The following is a 12,077-nucleotide window of genomic DNA, read 5'->3' on the forward strand; positions in this document are numbered from 1 at the left end:
TTTTGTTCTTGGTATACAACACTGACTCTTCTCTGTGAATATTTTTGGCTACTTGCAATTTTTGATCACAATCACATATTAGTTTTTCATGAACTAGACACATTAATGCAAGCACCATGAGAGAAAAGAATTTTAATCTAATAAACCAATGAGAGGAAAATTACCTGCCAGCAATATAAAGTGTGTCTCGAATTTTCAACATCAGCTGAAAGTCCAGCCTGTGCTGCGATTCATTGCCTGAAGGGCGTCCTCTAAAAACCGGATATTGCCTTGAATCTGCAAGTAAACATGGGCTAAACCATCAGTCAGGATTATGGAGCTGAAGAATCAATATACAGCATTGATTAGCTGTATATACTAGTTGTAGAAGGGTTTTAACTAAATTCTTCAGTTCGAGTCTTGAATATAAATGAATAAAAGACAGTGAAATTCAGCAAATGGCCTTTTCCTTTTAACTGAAAACATATAACCTATATATGGGATGCTTTAGAAAAGCATCCAACAAAACTGTCACATTTTCTCTGAACACCAGAAAATTATTACGGATAAATTAATGTGGAAAACAACATATTTAAGGCATATAAAACTCTCTCTTTCTAACAATGAATATGCTTAGAAAAAACAAAACCAAAAAAGCTTTCTCCTTAGAAAAGGAGGAGCCTTCTTTAGATTACTTACAGTGATAGTCAACAGTGTTAAGGGGTTCATCATCTTCAGGAAAACTGACTGCCCTCAATTGGGAAACCATCAGCAGCAGCACGTAGGCACAGAGCAGGAAGAACCTCATGGTGGGTCAAGGTGAAGTCAAAGCAGCTCGTCCTCAGAAATCCCACTGAGCCACCTAGAAAACAGAGACAGTTTAGAAAGGTCACTATGCTGTGAGGAACCTGTTTTCTCATTTGCAATCGGCTCAATTTTCACCACCAGCTCTCTCTAATGCCCTCACCCCCCAGGAGCACTGGGCGTGGTGAAGGAGTTATCTCTGGAAATACGCGCAAAAGATGGCAGCTTGCCAGGACTGATTTAAGTATCTGAAGAGCATATGGAAGTTTTAGGTAAATTTGCAAGAGTTTTTAAGGTAACTACGTATGTCATCACAGCAAAATCCCCAGAACCACAAACAGAAATGCTGGCTGTTGACTTGGCATGAAGATGGGCAAAGTTGGGATTAGAATTTTAATTAAACTTCAATCTGCTTCCCTGCCCCCAGCCCTGAAACACATCCAGTACAGCTTGCCTCTGGCCCCCATAAAATGCCCAACATTCCTCGCAAATATCCGGGGAGCTAATGGTACTGTCATCCTTCATCTGATCTTTGCTTAGTGCATTGTCCAATTCCCAGCATTATTCAAGCCTTAGCCCTAAATTCTTAAGTAGAACAGTTCCCTAAGCTTAGTAACACCAACATGGATGCAATGACATGAATGATCTTGAATCAGGGTGAAAGAGAATGAAAAGAAATTAAATGATTTCATGATCAATCAATCAATCAAGCGAAGCAGGGCAGGGATGAAGTAGCACAGCTGCCACCAGACCACTGGGGAAGTCTACATTTTTACAGAAAACCATTTGGACACAAACCAATACCCTAAGTAGGTCTGTCCTCTTAGCTTTATTGAACTTTAGAGCCACAGGGGGGGCGTAGGGACTATCTAGTCCAGCCTCCTCATTTTTCAGATGAGAAAACTAAGGGCTGAAAACATTAAGGGACTCACGGAATTTCATGGAACTATTTAGGGCAAGATCAGAGTCCAAACTCCTATCACATGAGTTCCCATTTAGGCTTTTTCATCAAATTAGATGATGGATTGTTTTCTTCAAAAATACAGCATCACAAAACAACTTTTTGGGGTAATGACTACCCCAAATAATTCATTATTTCTATTGAAGTGGTATTTCACAGGTGTAGGCATATGTTAAATTTTAGGAAATTGTACATATGTGCACATATGTGCAGTATATTGTATGTCAATATCTCAACGAAGCTTATAGCATTACTTGTACAATATTAACTGTCAAAACATTTAAAAAATCTTGAAATGTTACTCATGTATTAAAAAATAAATTAGGACCCTGCTGAGTCAATGGGATAGGTATTTTTTTGGAAACTATAAATTCTCTACTTTGCAATAATACCACCCCTTCCTCAACCAAAATTGTCACTAACAACTACTGTACCAACAATAAATAAAACATTAAGATTTATCTTTACTTTCATTTCTCTACGAACTTCAGGGGAGAGGATGAGAATCACTTCAAAGTCTGGGGGGAGTCCATCTACTCAACTAGGTTCTTACTATGCCTCTGTTATCTTCTCAACGTCAGATACACAGGTATACATGTATACTATGCAATGCTCTCAACACCTCTTTTTCTCATTGAAGTAAAAGCCAAGTATCAGTGAGTTTTCGAACCTTAGTTTTACGACAAGAGAGAATAATATTGCAATACAATTTTTTTAAATGGATGATTAATCCAGCAATAAATTAGTGGGATCTAGAGCATCATTTTGTATTCATCATTTTGTATTCAAGTTGAAAGAATGTGGACTTTGGTGGCAGTCTGTCTTGGATTTGTAACTCCATTACTTACTACTAGCTGAGATTAAAGTGTCTTTAGTCTCCGGGCATTTGTTTCTTTATCTACAATGTGTGGATAATACCCCCTTCTCCACAGTATGAAAAAGAGCTAAATGCCCGGCATATACAGATTCTGAGCAAAGTTAGTCCCCTTCACCCATTTCCTATGGGACACTGTACATATGATCAACTTGGCCTTAAGAGCCTGAGCAAGATCTGTGAAAAAGCTGTCGTAAAATATTAACGCTATTAGGCTAAATTTTTTCCATAAATGGACAGTTACTTTTAAAATACTAAAGGATTATTTTTAGAATAAATTTTACAATTTAGACCATTTACAAAACCTAGAAAAGAAAGTAAAAGACAATCACCAACAATCTTACCATTCCAACTCAACAACCACCATGACTTGGTTCTAGCCTTCTTGCCACATGCACATATTTTCAATCATGACAAGATGACCTCTTTCAATCTACCACTTCTCCTGAAGCAGCATCTTCCTGTCTTGCTTTTCCAGTGTCTGGCCATTTATAAAGACCCCAGAAAGTTGAAGCAGTATAAAAATACGAAACGTTGCCCTAAGAACTAAATCCTGTTGTGACATTAATCCTAAACTTCATTCTCTGGAAAGTCACTGGATGTTCTTCTGAGTAGCAAGGGAAAAAATCAGAAACACCAATCTATCCTGAAGAAACTTAGAAATAGCCGCATGAAAACAAGAAGACAGTTCTGTGAATCTTTCTGCACCAGAATAGGTAACTGAATGGTTCACATCATGTGGACAGAGCCTCAGTTCCCCAGATAGCAGGGCGGGAAGAGGCCTCACCAGGAAGTGTTTCTCACAGCTGTGATTCCAGCATTGAGACTGAGGATGAACTCACTGCTGACTCACAGGCAAGTACAAAGCTGCAGGATGAGTTATCATTTCCTATACCTCATTCATCTGACATTGCAAAAAGCAATTTCTCCCCATACCCTGTCCCCCACCAATCTCATCCTCCAAAAATAAAGCCCTACCACTAATTGCTTCCTGTCCCTATGTAAAGCCTTATTTTTGTTTTAAATTACTTTCAGATTTGCCATAGAAATGATAAATGAAAGTATTTAACGTAAAATATATATATCAAAATAAGCCTGTATGGGGGATGGAAGGGTTGAGAAATACCTGACACAAAGATATCAGGAAGGAGATTTGCATCGAAACCCCCTCAAACTATATAGCTCTTATCTTATTTAAGAAAGTAGCTCAGGATTCCAGCATTCATAAAATCATGAAACTAGTTATGTTGAAAGAGGGCCCATCAAGAGACAGGACAAAACGTTAGAAAGGAACATAGACTTTGGGATTAGAATAATCTGAGCTCAAATTTACTGTGCTATTTACTTCCTGGCTCTGAGACTTGAAGTAGACTTAGCATCTTTAAGCTTCAGTTTCCTCAAGTGTAAAATAGGAATAATTATTTTTACTACCTCTTAGGCTCTTCTAAGGATTAAATGAAACAATCCACATAAAACATCTAACATAGAACTTGGTTCATAGTAAATCTATAATAAATTTTAGTGAATATTATCATTACTATTATTGTTATATATTATTGGCCAAAATGCCCACCCCCCAAAAAAATAGAAAAGAAATGTTCACTCCTTCATTCTTTCATCTTGTACATGTATTTGCAAAATTGTTTATGCATGACATCATAACAATTGTAGAGGTATTTTAGGAGGATTAAGGTACAGCTTCATAGACACAGATGCCTCCAAGAAGGAGAAGGGAACAACCTTCCTTATGTGTAAGTTTAGAGTAAAGAACATACCTATATTCTGTTATTCTTTTCAGACAGAGAACAGGGGTACCTGAGTAATTATACTTGGTCCTTTTTTTGGTATTATATATGGGCTTCTCCCATATATTCCTGATGTTAAAGCCTAAATAGAATGAGGAAAGTTTTTAAAAGGAGTTAAGAGTTGCCAAGACGATCAGAGCTTAAGTGGAAGTTTCCTTGAGAGAAAGGAGGGATAAGGAAATGAGCCCATCCTCAGCACTTGATTTCACATTATGGAATTTGCTAATTCTTAAACTGTATAAAGAGTGGGTCGTTATAAAGAAAAATCAAATGTTTGGCAGTCTCAAATTGAGGACCCGCCAAGAAGGGGGAGTTCTAGTAAATATCTAAACGGTCTCATTTGGACATCTGAAGATCTATACCCTAAGGAGAGGAGGCAAACATGAGGTAGGCAAACCTAACAAAAACTCCAACTTGAGCTCCAGTACGCTAATCTCCGGGATTGGATGGGTATTATCTCCTCCTATCCTATCTATTTGCAGAAAAGAAAAGGTGACTCTTTCCTAGAGGAAAATGACATCATCCAGAGACTACAATTTTTTACATAAAATGCTTGACATTCAAACAGCCAATTATGAGACATTCCAAGAATTAAGACTAAGAAAAAAAAGACAATAGAAATAAGCCCACAGCTATCCCAGATATTAGTTATTCAACATAAATTTGAAAAATAACTGTGTTATTTTGTCAAAGAAAAAAGATGACAAGATGGCAAATTTTATCAGAGAACTGGAATCTATTAAAAATTAAATGAAAATTCTACAACCCCCCCAAAAACACACACACAAAAAAACACAATAACTAAAATTTTTTAATAGATGTGTTTAGCAACATATTTCTTGTAGCTGAAGAGAGGATTTGTCTACTGGAAGATAGGTTAATAGAAAATATCAGAAATATGGAAATCAAAAAGGTTAGGAAAACAGATCAGAGAGTAAGAGACACATAGGATCTTGTGAAAAGATTATTGGAAGAGAGAGAGCAAGAGAGACAGAGAGAGAGAAAGAGAAAGAACCATTTGAATATTTGACAAGGTAATGGCTGCACTCTTTTTCAAACTGACAAAAGGCCATAAGTCAAGCATTCAAGAAATTCTAAGAACTTCTAAATACAAAGAAAAGCACATTTAAACACATCATAGTCAAGATGCTAAACAGAAAAACAAAAAAATATGTTAAAAGCTAGAAGATGTATTACCTTCAAAGAAGCAACAACAATATCGACAACTGACTCTTCAACAGAAACAATAGAATCCAGTAAACCAAAGAATGACTTTTTTAAAGTGCTGAAAGAAAACAAATTTCCAGCTTAGAATTCTATTACCAGTGAATATATTCTTCAAAAATGAAGGCAAGTTTTCCGGTCAAAATGGTGGAGTAGGTAAACACTGTGCTTCCATCCTCTCATGACCAAATCAAAATTATGACTAAACTACAGAACAACCATCCTTGAGAATCGCCCGAAGACTAGCTGAACAGAAGTCTTGTAATGAAGGATATACAGAAGAAGTCACGTCAAGAATGGTAGAAGGAGCGGAGAAAAGGAATGACATGGTCCCACACCCACATGTGGCAGTTAAAAATCAGGACCGATATCTCGGCTGCAGAGATTCCCCCTGAGGAGCGATGGGTTCCAGTCCCATACCTGGCTCCCTAGCCCAGGATTCCAGTGCTGGGAAGAGAAGTCCCCACAACTTTTGCTGTGAGAACCAGAGGAGATTCTGGCTGCATGAGATAGAGGGCTGGCTGGAGTCCCAATCACTACTCTTAAAGGGCCCACATAGACACTTACTTGCTGAGGGACTCACTCGCTCTGAGATTCAGTGCTGGGGCAGCAGCTTGAAAGGCACCAGGGACATATGGGGAGGAACTGAAATATCTGGCTCAGGGTGAGTCAGGCTGGAGGGGGTAGCTTTCTCCCAGACAGAAGTGCTGGCAGAAGCCATTGTTCCTTTGTAAAGCCCTCCCCCTCCCTGCATGCAGACTTAGGTGGTTGCCATATCTGAGTCTCCATCAACCTGGCTAATACACATTGCCCTGCAGGCCCACCCAAGCCACTTCCAGTGGCTTTTCCATATAATTGCCCTGTCTTGGCTCAAGCTGTGGACTTTCCTAAAATTTCTCAGAAGTTCACAAACTCCAAACAAGCGGCATCTGGTCTCAGTGTGCCCCATAACTGTTGCTGAGCTCCAAGCCTGGCACTAGTAACAGCCGGTCTCAGTTTATGACTTGGCCTCTACCAGGCACCTCCAAGCCCAGCTCGGGTAGTGGCTATCTGTGGATTGCTTTGTGATTCATTTCAGGTGGCCCTGGGGAGGGCACAGGCTGCAACTGAATTTAGCCTGTGGTGGGGCCCCTCCCAGGAGGCCCCAGGCTGCCGGTGGCCAGCTTTGGACCAAGCCGGAGTACCTCCCAGCTGCCTCCGCAGATGAAGCACCCAAAGGACAGACTGAACAGGCACCAGAGCCCTGCTAAAGTGAATTCTGCTCTGTAGGGTCAGCCTTGCACCACAGCTCCTCCACTGTAGTAGTCACAGCCAGTACTCACAACCAATCAGCCTGAGGGTTAATCCCTTCCATTGACATGCAAACAGCAACCAAGGGTCAACTACAATAGAAGGGCACACACGACCTACACAAGGGACACACCTACAACACCTGGCTCAGCTGACCAAGAAGACTGTGCCACTGGGTCCCATAGGACACCTACTATATAAGGTTACTCTACTAAGTCTGGGAGGTATAGCAGCCCTATCTAATACATAGAAACAAACATGGAGGCCGCCAAAATGGAGAGACAAAGAAACGTGTCCCAAATAAAAGAACAGAACAAATCTCCAGAATAAGAGCTAAACAAAACGGAGAGAAGCAATCTACCAGATGCAGAGTCAAAACACTGGTTATAAGGATGGCTCAATGATCTCAGTGAGAACTTTGCAGAGTTCAAAACACTGGTTATAAGGATGGCTCAATGATCTCAGTGAGAACTTTAACAGAGAGATAGGAAACATAAAATTAGAGATAGAAAACATAAAAAAGAACCAGTCAGAAATGAAGACTATAATCGCTTCTTGGCCTTTTGGCTAAGATCAAGTGTAGAAATGAAGACTACAATAACTGAAACAAAAAGTACATTAGAGGGAATCAACAGTAGATTAGATGAAGCAGAGGACTGAATCAGCAATTTAGAAGGCAAGGTAGTAGAAAACACCCAATCAGAACAGCAAAAAGAAAAAAAAAATCCCCCCAAATGAGGAGAGTTTAAGGGGCCTGAGACAACATCAAGCATACCAATATTCACATTACAGGGTGACTAAGAAGAGAGTGCAAGGAATTGAAAACCTATTTGAAAAAATAATGACTGAAAACTCCCCTAACCCGGTGAAGGACATTGACATACAAGCCCAGAAAGCACAGAGTCGCAAACAAGATGAACCCAAAAAGGCCCACACCAAGACATATCATAATTAAAATGCCAAAGACTAAAGACAAAGAGAGAATCTTAAAAGCAGCGAGAGAAAAGCAGTTAGTTACTTACAAGCGAGCTCCCATAAGACTATCAGCTGATTTCTCAACAGAAACTTTGCAGGCCAGAAGGGACTGGCAGAAAATATTTCAAGTGATGAAAAGCAAGGAACTACAACCAAGATTACTTTAAAAGTTATCCTTTAGAATCGAAGTACAGATAAAGGGCTTCCCAGATAAGAAGCTAAAGAAGTTCATCATCACCAAACCAGTATTACAAGGAATGTAGGAGGGACTTCTTTAAGATAAAAAAATAAAGACAAAAAAAACCCCCAAAAATATGAATAATAAAATGGCAATAACTACATATTTATTGAGAATTACTTTAAATGTAAATTGATAAAATGCTCCAATCAAAAGACATACGGTGCTGAATGGATAAGAAAACATGACTCTTACGTATGCTGCTTAAAAGAGACTTACTTCTTATTGAAAGACACATACAGGCTAAAAGTAAAGGGATGGAAAAAGATATTTCATGAAAATGAAAAAGAAAAAAAAAAAAAAAAGCTGGGGTAGCAATACTTATACCAGACAAAACAGACTTTAAAACAAAGGCTATAACAAGAGACAAAGAAGGACCCAGTAATCCCATTCTGGGTATTTATCCAAAGAAACCCAAAATACTACTTTGAAGGGACATGTGCATCCATATGTTCATTGCAGCATTATTTACTAAAGCCAATACATTGAGGCAACCTGGGTGTCCATCAATGAATGGATGGGTAAAGAAGGGGTGATATGTATGAGGTCTGACAATTAAGTTTGAGAACTTATTGTAATGATGTTGCTAACCTTTATTAATATTCGAGGGATTATTCATTATGAATTTGTACCAAATGGACAAACAGTTAACCTAGTTTACTATTTGGAAGTGCTGAAAAGGCTGCATGAAAAAGTTAGACGACCTGAACTTTTTGCCAACAATTCATGGCTCTTGCATCACAACAATGCACAAGCTCACACGGCACTGTCAGTGAGGGGGTTTTTAGCCAGTAAACAAATAACTGTATTGGAACACCCTCCCTACTCACCAGATCTGGCCCCTAATGACTTCTTTCTTTACCCAAAGATAAAGGATATATTGAGAGGAAGACATATAGATGACATTCAGGACATCAAAAGTAATAGGATGACAGCTCTGATGGCCATTCCAGAAAAAGAAGTTCCAAAATTGCTTTGAAGGGTGGCCTAGGCACTGGCATCGATGCATAGCTTCCCAAGGGGAGTACTTTGAAGGTGACCATAATGATATTCGGCAATGAGGTAGGTAATACTTTTTCTAGGATAAGTTTGCAAACTTAAATGTCCGATCTCGTGTGTGTACACACACACACACACACACACACACACACACACACACAAAATGGAATCTAACTCAGCCATAAAAATGAAATCTTGCCATCTGCAACAAAATGGATAGACCTAGAGGATATTGTGCTGAGTGCAGTTAAGTCAGAGAAAGATAAATGCCATATGATTTCACTCATATGTGGAATCTAAAGAACAAAATAATGAGCAAACAAAACAGAAACAAACTCATAGATACAGAGAATATATTGATGGTTGCCAGGTGCGAGGAGGGTAGAGGGATGAATGAAAAAGGGGGAGGAGGGATGAAGAGGTACAAATTGGTAGTTACAAAACAGTCATGGGGATGTGGAGCATAAGGAATACAGTCAGTAATATAGTAATAACCACGGATGGTGTCATTTGGGTACTAAACCTACTGAGGTGATCACTTCGTAAGTTAAATAAATGTCTAATCACTTTCTTGTATACCTGAAACTAATATAATATTGTATGTCATGTGTAATTGAAAAATTATTTGAAAAATATAAAGGCAAAAATAAAGATGGTTTAGATAAACAAAAACTGAGATTTGTTGTCAGCCAACCCAAAATAAAAGAAATGCTAAAAGGGAGGACTTTAAGCAGGAGAATTGAGAGGATTGGTTAATGCAAGTTCTTTTTATGGTTACAGCACAGTGCCCACATTTAAAATTAAGGAATTCCAGGTAAATTAATTGGCATTTAGTTTTTGTCTCCCTGAAAGCAATATTAATTCAAAGGAAATGAGGATTTAGAAACGGAGTAGCTCTACTGTAATTGAGACCAAAGAACCCAGGAAGATACCGTGCTGACTGTAAAGCTCTCCCCTGGCTCTCTTCTAGAGGTGCCACTTCTCAAAGGGGGGCTGTTTAGACTCTCATACTCCATCTACCTCAGGATCTGAAAGTGGCGTTGGGTTGGTCCTCGCAGTTTCCTAATGATTCTTCTAGACCTTGGTTCTCCATGATCTTACAAAAACATCTTTGCTTATTTGATCTCCTGCCTCTCCTCCTGTCTTTCACCTGATAACTTCCCAGTCACTTCCTGTAAGAAAGACATATCAAAGACTTTTAACAGCCCCAGTGTATGGCTCCATGCTGGGACTTCTTATCAGATATAGCTTCTTCACCTCAAAAAGCATAAAGTCAAGCATCACATGCTTTGATCCCAATCTGCTGTCCATCCAGCTTGCTTGTCTGCCCACTTTCACCATGAGTGCTTGTCCTTCTCATCAGGGCCTTCAGTCCTACTAACTGCTCTCCTTTCTCCCAGTTCAATAGCCTTCTCTAATCTTGACATACCACTGCATCACTTCAACAATACGTTTGCCTATTCTCTAGACTCCCTCCTTTGTTTCTGTCACTGTCTTGCAAAGTCCTTACCTTGGATGATCTCAACCATTGACCTTTTGTCCCTGCCGCAGAACAGCTGAGCACTAGTGAAGACAACCACACGCTGGGGCAATTTGGTAGTAAGTAATGTCACAGAATTATTGATCACCAACTACAGCTAGCACTCTAAAACTCTGTGGGGATCCTATGTTGTTTGTACTAGATTTGCCCACTCTCCAAATCAGTACATACGTTTGAATTTTTCCCATTTTTCTTAGGGCCCTAATCCATTCTCTCTCCTCACTCTAGTGCAGTCTTCCCTCATGCTCCCCAGCTACTTCCTATAGAAAATAAAAGCTATAAGATAGGAACTTCCTCCATACTTTCCCCCTTGCTCTTGCCAAATACATCCGCTTACCTGCATCTTCATCTAATTTTTCCTTCCTTCTTTCCCATTTTAAGACATTTCATTCCCCAACTCCTCTCCATGTGTTTAAACCCAACCCCTTCTGACTTTCCCGAAACAGAAAAAAACGTCAATTATATTTTTCTCTCTGTAAATATTCTATAACTTTGTATTGATTAAATATTATACATCAACACTGAAATTCGTCCACCTTCTCTTGTCTAAAAAAGAAAGAAGGAGAGGGGTAGAAAAGCTCCTGTGATCCTATATCCTCCTCCAGCCATCACCTGTCTTTCCTTCCATTCACAGACATTGAAAAAGTTGTTTTTTCCTCAACTGTTGTCATTTCCTCACCTCCTACTCATTCTTTTACTTCCTCTGTTCTAGCTCCTCTCAGTAAAGTCACTGATGGCCTCCAGGTAACTAAATGCAACACGTACTTTCCAGTCCTGTCTCACGTGATTGCTCAGTAGATTTAGACACAGTTGAGTGTTCACAGATTTTTAAAACACTGCCGTTCCTCACCTTCCCTAACCCACATTCTTCTGACCCTTGACCTACTTTTCTGTGGGTCCTTTGTTTGTCTCCCACTCGTTTTCTAGATGAAGCAAGAATTACCTTTTTCAGAATATAAGCGTTATCATATAAACCTCCAATAACTCCCTATTATTCTTAGGAGAAAGCCCAGATCTCTGTAATGTGGCCTTTTGTGTTCGTTCTGAGTCCCACCTCCCTCTCCAGCCTTGTCTTGAACCTCGCTCGCTCCTCACTTGTGCTTCCACCATGCTGGCTGTTTCTGGCCCTGGAACGTGTCATGCCACCTACTTCCACCAAGCCTTTGTTCCTGCTTGCCTTCTGGACAGCACTTCTCTCCCATCCTTGGCCTACTTAAGTGCTCCTAATTTTTCAGAGCCTAGGGAAGCTTGTCCTCAGTCCCTGGGAGACAAGCATGTCTCACCATTGTCAGTACTTGAGACAACTGTGAATGAACTGTGAATTAAGGAATATACAAAAGAACTAGTCCTGTGCCCTGAATAACCACAAGCCCGGCTGAAGCTCTCAA

General features: G+C 39.6%; 1 protein-coding gene across 16 annotated transcripts in view; it reads right to left on the reverse strand.

Annotated features, from left to right (window-relative positions):
• The window catches only part of SEMA6D (semaphorin 6D), a 58,342-nt gene that overhangs the window by 13,805 nt on the left and 32,460 nt on the right, over positions 1-12,077 (reverse strand). For 8 of the 16 annotated variants that reach the window (XM_033108391.1, XM_033108389.1, XM_033108382.1 and 5 more), the window contains exons 2-3: positions 679-841; positions 165-276 (exon numbers count right to left, since the gene is read on the reverse strand). In XM_033108391.1, coding sequence (XP_032964282.1) covers positions 165-276; positions 679-787 — 221 coding nt within the window. In that variant the 5' untranslated portion in view covers positions 788-841. Of the gene's footprint in view, positions 1-164; positions 277-678; positions 915-2,962; positions 2,980-5,620; positions 5,814-12,077 lie in introns of those variants that run through there. The other 8 variants (XM_033108385.1, XM_033108381.1, XM_033108384.1 and 5 more) reach the window with 3 other exon arrangements.

Source organism: Rhinolophus ferrumequinum, chromosome 6, assembly GCF_004115265.2.
Source record: "Rhinolophus ferrumequinum isolate MPI-CBG mRhiFer1 chromosome 6, mRhiFer1_v1.p, whole genome shotgun sequence".
Lineage (NCBI taxonomy): Eukaryota > Metazoa > Chordata > Mammalia > Chiroptera > Rhinolophidae > Rhinolophus > Rhinolophus ferrumequinum.